The sequence below is a fragment of the Pseudonaja textilis genome, chromosome Z (assembly GCF_049901715.1).
Source record: "Pseudonaja textilis isolate UNSWEBS1 chromosome Z, rPseTex1.2, whole genome shotgun sequence".
NCBI classification, from domain to species: Eukaryota; Metazoa; Chordata; class Lepidosauria; order Squamata; family Elapidae; genus Pseudonaja; species Pseudonaja textilis.
Genome location: NC_142008.1, coordinates 84,012,415 through 84,029,284, shown reverse-complemented (window position 1 = coordinate 84,029,284; position 16,870 = coordinate 84,012,415). Strand labels below are relative to the sequence as shown.

Sequence of the window (16,870 nt, the reverse complement as noted above, 5' to 3'; positions counted from 1 at the left end):
GAGCACGTGATTTTACACCTCATTATTACACTAGAAATGAAGATGCACTTGATTATATCCAAATTGCCTTAAAATATTTCACTTTGGTTCCACAACATGTTTCAAACATGGCCTCAGTCTGCAATACTTTCCAAGGCCTTATTTTTACAATCTGCCAGTCAATGTGGAAAAAGAATTTGAACCCAAAAAAACACAAAATATGTCAGACAATTATTTTTTAAAAAAACTTTATAACTACATTTAAAAATCCTTGAATGCCAAAACATTTCAGAAAAACTATTGGGAATTATATATTCATTTTACTGTTAAATAAAGCCTGTCACAATGGTTAACCTAATTTGCCTAGAATTAAGCTAAAATAGGAGCATTCCACCAATGTGCTCTCAAAAAAGGGTTTGACTAATATGGAGGGAAAACATTACACAAATTATCTCTTATATGCTTTTTTTTTCTTTATTATCTGCAGGAAGAAAAAAATATCTACTTTGGGGTAGAATCCAGCCCCGTCTCATATTTTTATATTCTCTGTTAAAGTTTAGAACAATACGTACTTAATGGAACTTACGAAGTTATATGCTTCTGTATCAAATATGAAATGTTGGAAGAATATTTAATAATATTTAATAATATATTCAATCCTGTTTTGGGTAGAAGCATTTTTGAATATAAAGGATACTCGAAATCATATTGGAGAATTTCTTCAATTTCTTCTCTAATGATTTTAATCTCCTTCACTCATTATTTCTGAAGTAGCAAAAAGTAGCCAGTAAATAAAACCTAAAAAAAAACCTGTGTCAAACTTCAAGCAACAATTAACAGTTAATTAAAATCCTAAGACCGATTCATTCCACAGCATGTCCTCTTCTGTAACTGCACTGGTTTCATGTTTCTTTTTCTCCTTCTTGTGTCTTTTGCTTTTCTTTTCAGAAGAACGATCTTTACTTCCCTTTACTTTACCGTGCTTTGATTTTGACCCAGCTATATGACTTTTTTTCTTTTTCTTCTTACCATCTTTTTCTAACTCTGTATCTTGATTGTCTCCTGCTCTTTTAAGAGTTGAACGATCTCCTTCTCCCTCTTGTGGCCGTTCTTTTTTGGCTCTTGATTTCTTTGGCAGCTTACGGCTTCCCTTGTCAGTACTAGAGCTATTTGAAAACAAAGACTTGTAGCTGTCCGTAGATTTGGCTGATAGTGGTTTGTAGTTGTCATTTCTGTAGATAGTTAACCGAGGCACTTGCTTTTGAGAATCAGTGTCTGTGTTGTATGTACATACATTTTCTAGTTTTACTGGGTATTTTTGCACTGGTGGGTGTGCCACTCTGCTTCCAACAGAATATGAACCTGTGTCCATTTCTGGAAAAAAAGTGGAATGCTGACTTGGTTCGTAAACATTTCTTGAAAGAAAACCTTGGTCAGATGCAAAGGTCTCCTCATGACCATTAATGGCTTCACACATTTTTTGTTCGGCCTTTCTAAAATTAATGTTTGGTTCCAGTCCTCTTGCTTTTTGTACTTTGATGTAATCTGCCAATTCATCTTGGAATGAACTGTTTGTATTATTGGAATTCTTCATCAGAGAAGTGGCAATCATATTTTCTCTAAAACAAATAATAAATAAAGTATGAGAAAATTTTAATGGCTTTAATGCTACCTTAGTATCATTAATCCCACTCCTGAGACTCATGTATACAATCCTATAAAATCAATAGGAATTAGTTCTTTATTTTTCCTGATTTAGTGCCCTCTAGATAAGTTCTTTGTTAATTTTATAAATCTCACCTTTATCACTTTTAAAAATTAGTCAAGCAGGCAAACACATCCATTATACCTTCCCCCCTTTCTTCATCCCTTTGAGGTGAGCTGGATTGAGAGAGAAAATGACCTGTCAGCTGGATAAGGTGGGACTTGAACTCACATTTTTCTGCTTTCTAGCCTGGCTTCTTAACCAGTAAACCAAACCAGCTCTCTATAGGCTGTACTACGTGCTAGATGGAAAGTTTGGGAGTAATTGTCTACCATATGCTTGAATATAAATCAACTTCTGGTGATTTCAAGAATATGTTAAAAAGTATGTAATTTTCCTGGCAATAGTATCAGGTTGTCATGCCTTTTCCCCTGATGGTTTCCCTCCCCAAATATTAATCAAGCCTGATATTGAAAAATTGATCTTTATTCTTTACAGAACATCTATACCTCCAGAAATAAGCAAATTACCTGACTATGGGGGACACATTTCCCTGCATTCATATTTTTAAATATACAAATACACACACACACATGCACACACAGACACACTTCCAGCATTCATTTATTTGAATTTATTAGCTGCTAAATTCCAATGGATTCTTGGACAATTATTTTTCCTGTTGCCTTTGAATCTTATATCTTGTTTTGGACATCTGTAAGACAAGCTGATTGTTTTGCCTCAATTCAAATGTGTCAGTTGTGAAACTCTTACTGCATCATGAGTGGAGGGTAGGTCTGCGTATCAGCTATAGAAAATAACCACGGTGGTGGTGGTGGTGGTACATGTGTCCTGAAAACCTCCAAATATTATTGTACTACACAGTGGTGGGATTCAAAAAAATTTACTACCAGTTTTGTGGGCGTGGCTTGGTGGGCGTGGTGTGGCTTGGTGGGCATGACAGGGGAGGATACTATAAAATCCCCATTCCCTTCCCACTCCAGGGGAAGGATACTATAAAATCCCCACTCTCCACTCCCTCCCCACCCCACTAACCTGCTTTCCAGCTCTGTTCTCATGTGCAGGGCAACAAAAAAAGACCCAGTCAATCAGCTGGGACTCGGGAGGCAGATAATAGTTGGGGTTGGGGCCAATCAGAGGTGGTATTTGCCAATTCTCCGAACTACTCAAAAATTCCACTACTGGTTCCCAAGAACTGGTCAGAACCTGCTGAATACCACCTCTGGTACTACATCACGGTTAATGATAAGAGTTCTATCCCAAAATATTTAGAGAGCCAGAGATTTCTTACCTTTGAAGAGCAAAGAAAGAAAAATTTCCTTAGAAAACATTTTTCCTAATGTTAGTGCTATGGAAAATTAGCTAAGGAAAAAAAGAACTACGGAAAAGCAATTGTTGCATCCAGCCTTCAGGGCAAAGAATAAACCACATTTCAAGAGCAGAGGAACATTACTTGATTTCTAGTGATAAAGTTAATTTGCAGTGAACTTTGTTCACATTCTTTCTCTGCAATTCTAACCATCAATTTTTGTTTTGCTCAGTATCCACACTCTCATACTGAAATTCTTGAAGTTTCAGCACAGCTCCTCAATCACTGATAGAGGGCCAGGAAAATACTTACTTAATCTGATGCTTATTTCCTTGCATGTGTGACTGGTACATCTCTATGGATGTGAGGCTGATATTGCATGTTGTACATACATAGTTGCCCACGCCAAGTGCTGCAAAAAAGAGCAACAAGTTAAAAGAAAATGCAGTAAAAACAATGCCCTTTCTCCCAAATAAAAGACATCTTATGGGAAATATTTGTAAAGTTGTTCTATCATGGGCCATAGTTTAGACTCAGAATCCGATTCTGACAACGCTGCTCCAGATGAACATGTGCATTGTCAACTTCAGGAATCATCAAGTCATGATGCAGATGAGGCTGATCCATGATAGGCACCTCCCGATAAGCTGAAGCAATCAGATGATGAGGCATGACACCCAAGCCCCAGATTTTGATGGATCCAATGGCAAGCAGTTATGTAACTCAACAAGGCAAAATGTGAGGCCTATGTAATTGTAGTCAACTGCCATAGATGGATTTATGTAGGTGCCTTGCCTTTAGTCTTCATTCTTTTCAAAATTCAAGCTTGTGACTCTTGTTCATATGTTTCCATTTTTGAATCTTTAAACTACTGGACTTCCTGACTTGGCTCTTTGACTTCTGGAATGACTTTGGACCATTCTCTTAATATTTGAACTATTTGAATGGAAATATTCAGACAAACATTTTTTGCAAATAAGATTCATGATCTTATTTATTATTATCTGCCTGGCTATGATAAAAAATTATTCAGCAACTCTGTCTGCTTTGGTGTGTCTGCAGCCTGAACCTAAGCCTGAAAAAAAACACCTACATATTATCTGATAGCTTCAATATAAAAGAATAGAAAGTATTGCAAACACACTGTCATGATCAAATTGTTACTGTAATAGAAAATGTCTGACTGAAGTTAGGCAACAATATATTGGATTTTAAGAAAAGTACAGAGAAACAGCCAAAGAAAGAAAGGAATTCCCTTTATCAGAGTCACTGGACTCTGAAAGGAAGATGTCCAGCTATGGCCAGCATATGGAAGGAAAGGTTGATGGTATACCTTGGTTCAGAGCCATACTCACTTGATATAAAGGAGAATATTCATTTTGATGCTGCTTACCATTGGTTTTGGACTCCAGAGGTATAGCCTGAGTTCCAATCTCAGCCACCAATTTCTTACGTAATTCATTTCTTTTGTGCTTTTTTCCTACATAGTGTTGATGGGCCATAAACGAGTTGTTGAAAGGTGCGGAACAGAGTTTGCAATATTTATCTGGATCATCTAAATCCAAAGCAGTTCTACTAGATAAATATAAGTCCTCAGAATTAACATCCTGTTGCAAGTTCTTTTCAAGAGATGCCTCTGGCAGAATTGGAGTTGCAGAGGAATCTGTGAAAAAGAGCCATGAAGAAAGATTAGTCTCCTCATGGAAAACAATCAGAACAAAAAGTGTCAACCTGTCAGAATTTGAAATGGACTTTTTAAAGAACCACTAGACTGCCTTTAAGAAAATATAGCCATCTTTGTATCCAATTTGTCAACTGACAAATTATTGTGAATGGCATCTCCTTAAGTTATTCAGGTAAGTTACTGATTCTTTCCTTTCTTACTCTGTTGTATGAAATTACAAGGAGAAAAGAACAAAGAGAAATATGTAAGAGTAACAAAATAAGGACATTTAATGTGATTTGTTTTTCAGCTGCATTTGTACTATGATTAAAGCAATCCATTCTTCATCTTCTCACTAAAATAGCTGACAAAAAAGAGAATGCATTAATTATTAGATCTTTACCATGTTCTGACTGCACATTCTGTATGGGCGGAGTCTGATCTGATAACTGCTTCAGTTTTTTGGCATGAATCTTTCCCAAATAGTGTGATTGAGCAACAACTGGAGATGTGAAGACCATGTTGCAAAGTCTGCAATACATATTTTTGTCCATATTTGGATTCTCCTGAAATCAAAGTGAAAAGCTATTTAATACACTATAATAATAGATTGGCTGAACTTTTGAGATGTCAAATTCTGCCCCGGGCAAGAATCTAAAGTAAAGCATCTTTGGATAATTTAGTTATCCAGTTTCTGCTTGAAGACACCCAACAAAGTTAGGCATCAGTTTATTTGTCCATAGATAAATTTACCATGGTCATCAATGTTTTCCTTTCTCACTCATGATGTTCAAGACAGAGACAAAGAATGGCTAGCTGCAGGATGGAATTAAAAACATCTTCTAAATAAGAAAATGATACTACTTTCTTTTTTATCATTAGTTAGCTTTATCATAGGAACATGTGTGGACCGTTGAGAAAACTGAATTGAGGCTACAGTAAAGAGAAACAAGGTTAGGGTAAATGTGAGCTGGATTAGCAGTTGTATATGAGGGGTCTTTTATCTTTCTCTCTGTCATGACACAGCCTCAGATAATGCCAGAGTCGGATAAAAATATGCTACAAGGCACAAATCCTGTGCCCCATATGTAACCATCCTATTGATGTAGATGGGATAACTTTACCTGGAAATTCAAATGCAGCTTGTCCTTTTGTTCATTATGCATTTGTAAATAGAGTCGTACTTTTTGTGCATGTCTTTTGCCCTGAAAAGCAAAAGTGTCAATTTTATATCAAACCAAGCCTTCAAAAATATGTAAAAACAATTGTATAAAAATACACATCACCCAAGAGCAGAGCCTTTAAGTACCCAGTGATTTACAGCTACATTGGGTGACTGGTGTGTGCTGTAGTGGAGGCTATTAATAGAAGCATAGCTACGGCAACATATTATACTGAATTTCTAATTACAAAATTACTTGTCAGTTCATAATGGAGGGCTATGCAGTACGCCATCTGACATGCCAAGTTAAGGATTATTTTATGCATAGCACTTGTATTGGGATTGATCAGTGCCACCTGTTGGTCTTCCTGTTCTAAGGGGCTGCCACAAAGAAGAGGGAAGAGGTGTATCAACCTATTATCCAGAGCTTCTGAAGGCAAGACAAGAAGTAATGGGTGGAAACTAGCCAAGGAGAGAGGTAACCTAGAACTAAGAAGAAATTTCCTGACAGAATAGTTAATCAATGGAGTAACTTGCCTCCAGAAGTTGTGAATGCTCCAACACTGAAGGTTTTAAGAAGAGATTGTACAATCATTTTCTGAAATGTTATAGGGTTTCCTGCTTGAGGAGCAGGTTGGATTAGAAGAGCTCAAAGGTTCCTTCTAATTCTGCTATTCTGTTGTATTATTAATTTTTGCTGATTTTAAACTGTGTGAACCAACCTCAGTACTGTGAATGTAGCAAAAGAGAAATATTCATTTTTGAATTTTAAAAATAAGCAGATTTGCTTACTGCTACATATTTTCAGACAACGCTTAGGATTCAACTGGTGAACCTTAGATGAATCGGGAATGTTTCAGAGGCTGGTTCCATATGATACGTAATGACTGGTTTGAACTTCATGGCTTTATTCTGGTAGGGCCACTGGATAAAATAAGGGAATAAATACAGGTAGTCCTCAACTTACAACAGTTCATTAAATGACTGGTCAAAGTTACAACAGCACTGAGAGAAGGGACTTATGACTGTTTTTCCCATTTATTTATATCCCCATGGTCACATGATCAAAATTCAGACACTTGGCAACTGACTCATATTTATGACTTTGTAGTGTTCTGGGGCAGAGGTGGTATTCAGCAGGCTCTGACCAGTTCTGGAGAAGCGGTAGTGGAAATTTTGAGTGGTACTGAGAACCGGCAAATACTACCTCTAACTGGCCCTGCCCCATCTATTCTCTGCCACCTGAGTCCCAGCTGATTGGCTGGGTCTTCTTTTGTTGCCCTGCACAGGAGAACAGAGTTGGAAAGCAGGTTAGTGGGGTGGGGAGGGAATGGGATTTTGCAATATCCTTCCCCTGTCATGCCCACCAAGACACGCCCACAGAACTGGTAGTAAACATTCTTGAATCCCATCGCTGTTCTGGAATCATGTAACCACTTTGCAACCTTCTGACAAGCAAAGCCAATTGGGAAGCCAGATTTGCTGAACTATTGTGTCACTAACTTGACAACTGCACTTAACAACTATTGCAAGAAAGGTTGTGAAATGGGGCAAAATTCACTTAACAAATGTCTCATTTCCCAACAGAAATTTTGAGCTCAGTTGTGGTTGTAAGTGGAGGACTACCTGCATTAGGTAAGTTAAAAAAAAACTTTTGTTTATGTGAAGCATTAAAAAATACTCCAGATTAGGAGGCCAGCTTGATGAGATGAGATCTGTTGAAGAATGAAATGACTGCCGGTAGCTTTTTGTTTAACAGGTAGTCACAGTTCTTCAATGCATAGTTAAGTTTTTTTTTAAAGAACACCCGATTTGTTTATAAAAGTATCTTAGTCAGTAAAAGCAGAATCCTCCATATCTGGAGAAAAGTGGGGTCATAAAATCTCATTGACATGTTCTGTATTAAAGCTTACCTCATAGTGTGCTATTCGTTGAGATTCAAACTGCAGTACAGCCCCACACACTTTACAGTAAGTGTCTGTGCAAAGTTCTTTTCTTGTCATCTCATCTAAAATATCATCTAAAATGAATGGTTATGGATTTAATTGATAACTAGAATGAGAGTGTCTTATTTATAAAAAAAAACATATTAGAAAACTTAAATACAAGATGGTGCAATTTGACCCCAAGAGTTAGTAGGGGTAACCTCCATATGCATGCTGTTGAATACTTTTATTGCTGATCTTTTACCACATTCTTTCAAACAAACCATGTGAGTGTTATGTCCTGGGTGTGCTCTTTTTAGGAGGAGAAAATTTTTGGCTGATAACAGTTGTGCATCTTTTTGCTGGGGTGAAACTATGGGACTAAGGAGAAGCATGTGTAGAAGGCAGCCTGCCTCTTTTCCTCTTCCTCTATTGCAATATACAGCATCTCAAACCTTATATAATAGTAATAATAAGCACCAATATTTCACAGTTCTCTGAAGGAGAAATAAAACAATGAACAAAGCTTCTCAGTTCACTTTGCCTCTAAAAAAAACACTCATCAAGCTCAATTTCATGCTGCCTAAAGAAACTGAAAAAAAAAAGCAAGGCAGAATTAAAGAGGCCAATACCTTCGAAAAAATAACGAAAACAACAATGCACTATTTTGTTGCAAGCCCTGCCTTTCTATATTAATGTGTATCACAGTGCATTAACAAAAGTAATGGAGCTTGCAGTGCAATGGCATAACATTGCTTTCATTATTTGACTTCCCTTGATTCCACCCCCTCAACCCTGACTAATTAATTTTGAAGTGATTTATACATTTCCTTTCAACCATCCATTAATGATGTCAAAATCATTATGCACTGATGGAAAGTTCCATCAGCTTTGGAACTTGAAGTGGCATATGGTCCATACTGAAGCAGTTCACTTCACCAAACTTCAAAGAGAGAAAAAAAGGGGAGCCATGATATGACTAGAAGCTAAGACATAGATAGAACTATAAGGAGATAGTGATTCAGTGACCCAATTGCTAGAATGTTCACATGGTGAAATTTGTTGAGTCCCATAGCAATCACTTGTTCTGTAATTTATTATTGTTTTGGCCTCTCATCAATTACTTAACATTTCTTTCTCTCATAGAGTAATTTCTGATCATACTCCAGTTCCAGGGATCAAACCAGAATCTAGGATTCTGCTTGCCGTATGCATTTAATTTGTGCCTATAAAAATTATTCTGCTCTGCCCCAAACATCTTTTATTATTTTGTACAGATCACTCCAGCTCTTTTTAATTTCTTCCAAACTATAGCTAGCATTAATAGCTTACATCAGAGGTAGCATTCAGCTGACCAGTTCTGAAGAACCAGTAGCAGAAATTTTGAATAGTTCAGAGAACTGGCAAATACCACCTCTGACTGGAGATTTTACAGCAGCTTTGCTGGCTGAGGAATTCTGGGAGTTGAAGACCACAAGTCTTAAAATTGCCAAGGTTGGACACCCCTGTTTTACAGCATCTTTCCCCTGCCACGCCCACCAAGCCACACCCACAGAACCAATAGTAAAAAAAAATTGAATCCCACCACTGTTTGACAAACAGTAGCAATCCCAGAACCCTCTGCAGAGGCAAACTGTCCTGGGTATCCTCTACTGGAAAAGGGGACTGCAGAATACTTACAGCCTGTGAGAACAACTGAAAGCCACAGCCCTTTTAATCTTAACATTTCTTTAATGCCTAACTTTCCTGTTTTCACCAGTGGGAGGAGCTGCTTTATATGTGCTCTCATATACTACGAAGAACCTTTTTCAGCGTACTCTTACAAACCCTTCAAAGTACAAATATAATAAATTCTAAGTAGAAAATTAAACTTCTGAATCAAAAATGACAGTAAATGCAAGCTCTCACCTTTATAATAATAAATTGTTTAAATAAATTAATAACCCATTTTATAAAACTGTTTTTTTTTAGAAGGCATAACTAAATGGTATGGTGGTGGTGGATGAAATACTTACTTTCTTTTCCCCTTCTTTAAAATACCCAACTTTCTAAATGTGCAATAAAAAGGCCAGGTTTTTAAATAATGAGACCTGTTCCATATTGATAAAACTTTTTCACAGAAAGGTCAGCAATAGAACTTAAATTATTACAACAGAACTACAGTTTTTTGTAATTATTCCTACCTTTTTTCAAGGTTCAAGGGAGCTTGCATCATTTATTTTATCCTCACACAGCCCTGTAAGGTAGGTTATGACTATGCTATGATAGTATATTAAATAATGTATGGGTTTAAGATCCAGGTGATCAGAATCCAGGTCTTCCATTAGTCTGAAGCTCAGCTGGTGCATTTGGGTCAATTATTTCCTCTCAAGCTAACATAGCTGAAAGTTCCTTGAGATTCTAGAGAATATGCAAGATGTATACAGTATATAATGAAATGTATGTTTATTTTATATCCTGCCCATATAAAAGACCATGGGAAATTCATATAAAATAGAAAAGTCAATAGTCAATATAGCTTTATATTTAAAATATCAAATCTCTAAGAAAATGTTAAAACTGACTGCATACTGGATTGCATTAGTAAAATTTTAAAACATCTAGGTATTTTGGGGTAAGGGCAATGGGATTTTTGGAGTTGTGGTTGTAACCATATGATTGAAGCCCTACCTTTTTTAAAATATGTATTGACACCTGTTAAAGAACAGCTGAAAATAGATTTAAATAAAGATTGGAGATATTTGTTAATCCACCAGAAAGGAATGATTGTGTTCTAACACTAATCCAATTTGTACACAGAAACCATCATCTATGTTCCTAATAATATTGTCTTGGTTGAAAGGCATCTTAATATTTCAAACATGGCATACCAATATCTCCACCCCACTTATGCATTTAAGTTCCACATAGCTTATCTAATACTTTTTTCTTTTTGTATCAAAACAGTGAAGAGATGGAAACTATTATCTCCTGCCCCAGAAAGATCTGCTCTGATACACAGCAGATGCTGGAACTGTTTTGTAATAACTTTTCTTTTCAAGAATGAAACTTCTGTTCAGACGTTTTTATATGCTTGTGTGCTGTTTAATTAATTTCAGTCTAGCATGCTACATAAAGCCTGACAGTATGTACTACAATAGTTGGTATCTATTTCAAAAATGGTTCAGAATTTATGTTTGGGACTTTGTCTTAGCACTGCATAACTCTGCTATTCATTAAAATAGCATATGATTCATTCATTTAAAAGAATACATGACATCATGATAATAAAAAATCTAAATAAAAATAATATAAAATCCAATTAAGAATATTGATAATATCCAAAAGGGTTGGAGGCTTCAGTAATGTCCTGGCAATAATGCCCTAGGAAAATGCCAACCAGAGGACTTCTGGTTTGGGCTTCTTCGGCGACAAACCAAAATCCGCAATTGTGCACAGCTTTGATCCGTGCTCACCACTGGAGCGCCCCGAGCCGCCCAGATTCGGAGCTGAAGCCATCCCATAGAGGTGGTGAAGAAGGGGGAGCCATCAACAGGGTTGAGGAGAGCTGCATCTCTCCTCCTCAGCTGGCCATTACTCCCTTTCCTAAAGGCGGTTGCAGCGGTGGTCAGAAATGGCCACCTCAAAGAAGAACCCGACTGGACAAGATTGTGCAGGAAGAAGTTTAAAGGAGAAAGTTTGACTGACCAGGTTGAATGGAGAACATCTATTTAAGGTACCTGGAACCTGAATTTTAAAGACTAATACTATTCCTAAAAAAGTTCTTAAGCGGCAAAAGAGAAAGGAAACAGAATTGGCTTTTTTTCCCTTTCATATTGACAGTTTTAATTGACTTGAAACATTAAGAAGAAGAGATTCGAATAAGAAATTGATACTAACCACTTTGACATTAATAGGCTATTTCTAGCTGAAAATAAAGTGTCAAAGGGATAAAGATTCTTGGATAATTTAATTTTTTCTTAAAAAAAAGAAAGAAAGCAGAGGAGGGAAAAAGGAAACAAGAGGGTGGAATCTGGAAAATGGAGGAGACCACCTGGAACTTAAAAAAATTGATAGAATTTTAACAAGGCTTGCAAAAGGTACATTGTAGCTGAAACTTTGTTACAAGATAACGAAGCCCCTAGAAAGAGAAAGTGAGAAAAGAAGCAAGAAACAGTTTTGGGTTATTGGATGATTCCTGGAATTTTGGTTGGTGGATCCTAATGAAACAAAATAAAATCAATTGGGGGTTGTTTAAATTAAAAAAAAAAGGCATCACTCCTTGAAGAATTAAAAATGAGACTCAAAGAACAAAAAGAAGCACAAAAGGGAAGAGGATCTTTTGGCTTCATATTTCAATTTTTAGAAATGGAGATTTTTGAACTTTGAAAAACTATAAGAAACGCTGGCAGAACAAAAAGGATGGGATAAAGAAGAAGCCATCTTTAATGACCAAGCAACTTTAAGTGGGGTAAAAAAGGGAAAGCAGGGAAAGGGAGTTAAAACCTTAAGCAATGAAGCAACAACCAAAAAAAAGAGTAAGTTGAAAAGCAATCATCATATTCGGAAGAAGCAGAAGGGAGGATCACAGAAGGGAGAATCAGACAGAAAAGGGAATAAAAAGGGGAGGGAGAAGAAGAGAGGGAAGAGGGAAAGGAAAAGAAGCTACAAAGGACAGAAACAAGATATAAAGGTACAGGAAAAGCGTGCAAGAATTAAAGGTATAAACCTATTTAAAAGACACAGATACAATGGTTAAAATTTAACTTAAGGGCAGGATTCTGCAAGAGTGCATGGGATAGCATTGTTATATTAGTAGAAAAGGGTTAGAAAATATGTTTAGATGATTAAAGTGATAGAAAAAATTTCTATTGATGTGTAATGGAATATTTGTTTGTAAAGAGAATAAGGCTCTCAATGATTTAAAAAGAAAATTAAAAAAACTGAAAAGAAACATGGAAGATTTTTATCAGTTGACAGGATGAATTTGAATAATAATTTTATTGACTACTGTTAATAACTATTGTTTTGTTTTTTATTTAAAGACAGTAATAAGTAAAATATGAAATATAGATGATTAAAGTGAAAGACTACTCATATTACTAGGTAATGTTTGCTAAAAGAAACAGAAATGTAAAAGATTGTTATTAATATTAATGGCAGAGCTGTACTTGAATAGAATAATTATTCCATTTACTATTGTTATACATATATACACAGATATATATATACACATATACTTTTTTCTTTTAAGAATTTAGTGTGTATTTAAAATGTACCAAGCAGAATTCGATTGAAAATAGGTATGCGTTATAAAATAGAGGTTAAAAAATGAATGTTATAACTGTAAAGGTGTAACTTAAATTTTTAAACAAGATTTGAAAAAAAGATACAAAGGTTTTACACTCCAGTCTAGTAATTACAGGGGAAAATTTGTTTTATGAGAAAAGATAATATGAAATTGTACACAGGACAGATGAAAATATAAAAACATTGATTAGAAAGATTTTAAAAATTATAAAAAGATATGTAATTGAATTAAGAAAGGAATGAGATAATTTAAAATAAGGCTATAGGAAGTAAAGAAAGGGAAAAGCTATTGAAAAAATTGTGAAAATAGTTATATGGATTAGAATGTATAAGATAAATATGTATTGAGTTTATGTCTTTATGGAGAAGGATAACCCGGGGTCATGCTGTTCTCAAAAACAGATATTTTATTTGTATTTATGTTTTGTGATAACTTAAATAAAACGTTTATAAAAAATAAAATGCCAACCAGGGTGGGTGGGTGGGAGGCCATCAGGCTCTTAGAGGAAAGGCTGTTTCCATTTCTTGAGGTTAACTTCTAAACCCTTTACAGTATAAAATTTATTTAATTCAAAAAGGGTATCTATTTGAATATACATCTATGTTTATTTATTTTATTTTATTTATTTGATTTATATTGCCGCCCATTCACCAATGGCGACTCAAGGCAGCTTACACAATGTAAAATCATATTTAAAACAAAAAATAAAAACAAAAACAATAAGAACTAACAAAAAGAATCAACTAAATTATTAAAGTACAATAGAAAAAAAAGGGAAAACAAAAAAAACCAAAACCAAAAACCACCCCCCACCCTGACGACAGTGGATCACACTAGCCATTTGATGGGTTCCATCCCTCTCAGGGTTCCCCAGGCCCGCTGGCAAAACCAGGTTTTCAGTGCCTTTCAGAATAGTATTAATGAGGGGGCCATTCTAATTTCTGGGGGAATGATGTTCCAAAGAGATGGAGCCACCACAGAGAAGGCCCTTCTTCTGGGTCCCACCAAGTGTATCTCCCTCAGGGGTGGGACCCGCAGCACTCCTTGCCTCTTCGCTCTAATGGGTCAGGTAGATGTCACTGGCAAGAGATGTTTCCTCAGATAACTGGACCCAAGCCATGAAGGGCTTTAAAGGTGACAACCAGCACCTTGAATTGCATCTGGAAGCAAATCTGTAACCAATGTAGCTCCTGCAGGAGAGGTGACACATGTGCACACCTGGGTCTGCACAAAACCATGTGGGCCTCTGCATTTTGCACCAACTGGAGCTTCCAGATGCTCTTCAAGGGCAGCCCCATGTAGAGTGTGTTGCAATGATCAAGACGGGAAGTGACCAGGGCATGAGTGACTGTGAGTAGGGACCTTTGGTTCAGGAAAGGGCATAACTGGTGCACAACCCACGGTTGCACAAAGGCCCTCCTGGCCACGACCGCCACCTGCTCTTTGAACAGGAGTCATGAGTCCAGGAGAACCACTAGATTACGCACAGGATCTGTTTGTGGTAATGCCATCCCATCCAAGACTAAAGGTGGTAATTCTCCCTGAACCAACGAACCCCAGATTCAGAGCCACTCAGTCTTGCACAGGTTTAGTTTCAACCCATTGGTCCCCATCCAGACCCTAACAGCCTCCAGGCACTGTGAGAGGGAGGACACAACAACACTTAACTCACCATGAGCCAAGACATACAGCTGAGTATCATCAGCATATTGGTGATACCTCAGTCCATGGTGACAGATGATTTCACCCAGTGGTTTCCTATAAATGTTGAACGGGAGTGGAGAGAGTACCGAGCCCTGCAGAATCCTGTAAAGCAGTGGGCGAGGGTTGGATCTCTCCCTTCCTATCAACACTGACTGAGAGCAGCTGCAGAGGAAGGAAGTGAACTAAGACAGCACAAGGCCTCCCACTCCCATCCCCTGAAGCTGTCCCAGGAGAATCCCATGGTCAATGGCATCAAAAGCCGCCGAGAGGTCAAGTAGAGCAAGGATGGATGCACTACCTCCATCCTGCTCCCGCCAGAGATCATCCAAAACTGCAACCAATGTCCCAAATCCAGGCCTGAATCCTGACTGGTAGGGGTAGAGATAATCTATTTCATTCAGAAACCTCTGGAGCTGCTGCGCGGCCACCTTCTCAACAACCTTCCCCAAAAAGATTGGAAACAGGTCGGAAATTATCCAACCGGGTGGAGTCCAGTGATGGCTTCTTAAGAGGGCGAACCACAGTTTCCTTAAAGTGCTGGGGCACTGTCCCTTCCTATAGAGAAGCATTAATCACCTCCAGTGTCCACCTGTCACCTCCTGGAAGCTTTCACAAGCCAGGAGGGACATGGGTCTAAAGTACAGGTGCTCACGTGCATACTCCCTAGATCCTGTCCACTTCCTCAGGAGCAACAGGGTCAAACCGTTCGCAGATATCAGGGGAAGAACCTGTCACAGTAGCTTCCACCAGATCAGCAACCACGCCGGCATCTAACTGGGAACAAAGTCAAGCGATTTTGTCTTCCAGAAAATCCGCAAATTCCTCAGCGCACCCCTTCAGGTGGACCTCAATCTCCTCCTTTCCTAAGAGGAGATGGCTCACCTTAAAGAGGGTTGCTGGGTGCTTATCTGCAGATGCAATTAAGTGTGGAGTATTTACACTTTGCCTCATGAATTGCTACAAGGTAGGCCTTAGTAGCAGCTCTTACCCGTGTTCGATCAAGTTCATCTCCTGTCTTCTGCCAGCGGCACTCTAGATGTCTCCTCATGCATTTCATCCCTCTCAGTTCCTCTACATACCATGGGGCACAGAGAGGTCTACGGGTGAGGAGAGTTCGCAAGGGAGCAATCCTATCCAGAGCCTCAGTCACCTTCCTATTCCAAACAATGACTAAGAGCTTGGCTGGACTGCATAATTGATCTGCAGTTAAAAATCCCAGCTCCTTTTGGAACCTACCTGGGTCCATTAGTCGATGGGGACAGACCAATCTAATAGACCAATGTAATAATAATTCTATGATTAATTATAGAAGTACATTTCCATGAAGTCATTATTTCATAGGGCAATATCCTGTGATCTCAGGATACTAACTCAGAGGCTTAGGATCCCTCTTTGGGTCTATCCTGAGAACCACATTGGAGGAAATATAAGGTTACATTCTGTTTTACACTTCCTTCCCAACTAGATTTTTTTTTTTTAGTGTAAGAAATATTTACAAGGAACATCTTGCAGATATTAAGTAGATCGACTGGGTATTAAAGTCTTGGATTATAGATAACTATGTCCTGAGTGTGAGCAATATTTAGACAAACTCACTAGGAAAGGCGGGGGGACATTTCTCTGTCCCCAGTAAGGCTGAAGTCATACGGAATCTTGGAGGTTTTTCCCACCGCTGAAGCTGGCTTCCCTGACATTCCTCACTTTTGGGGGGAAGGCTTAGGACTCCTAACACTGCAAGCCCTGAAATTAAATACTGCACGGACACAGCAAAATACAGCCAGACACAGGTTCCATTATATACAACATGCAGTGGATGCTTAATAAAATATTGGAAGAGTATTACAGTATAATTTTAATATCAATGAGTAAATATCATTAGGGATTGTGTAAAGCAAGCAGAAGCAGAGGTGGTATTCACCAGTTCTGAAGAACCGGTAGCGGAAATTTTAAATAGTTCGGAGAACCAGCAAATACCACCTCTGACTGGAGATTTTACAGTATCCTTCCCCTGCCACATCCACCAAGTCATGCCCAAAGAACAGGTAGTAAAAAAAATGTATTCCACCACTACAGAAGTATATTTTCACATCACATATGAATTTCAAAATATTC

General features: G+C 37.7%; 1 protein-coding gene across 1 annotated transcript in view; it reads right to left on the bottom strand.

The window, feature by feature from the left end:
• Nucleotides 1-210: 210 nt before the first annotated feature.
• The window catches only part of KRCC1 (lysine rich coiled-coil 1), a 40,593-nt gene continuing 23,933 nt past the window's right edge, over nucleotides 211-16,870 (bottom strand). The window contains exons 3-8 of the mRNA XM_026717333.2: nucleotides 7,753-7,859; nucleotides 5,802-5,882; nucleotides 5,081-5,243; nucleotides 4,408-4,677; nucleotides 3,327-3,426; nucleotides 211-1,598 (exon numbers count right to left, since the gene is read on the bottom strand). Of these exons, the coding sequence (XP_026573118.2) occupies nucleotides 824-1,598; nucleotides 3,327-3,426; nucleotides 4,408-4,677; nucleotides 5,081-5,243; nucleotides 5,802-5,882; nucleotides 7,753-7,859 (1,496 nt within the window). The 3' untranslated portion in view covers nucleotides 211-823. The remainder of the gene's footprint in view (nucleotides 1,599-3,326; nucleotides 3,427-4,407; nucleotides 4,678-5,080; nucleotides 5,244-5,801; nucleotides 5,883-7,752; nucleotides 7,860-16,870) is intronic.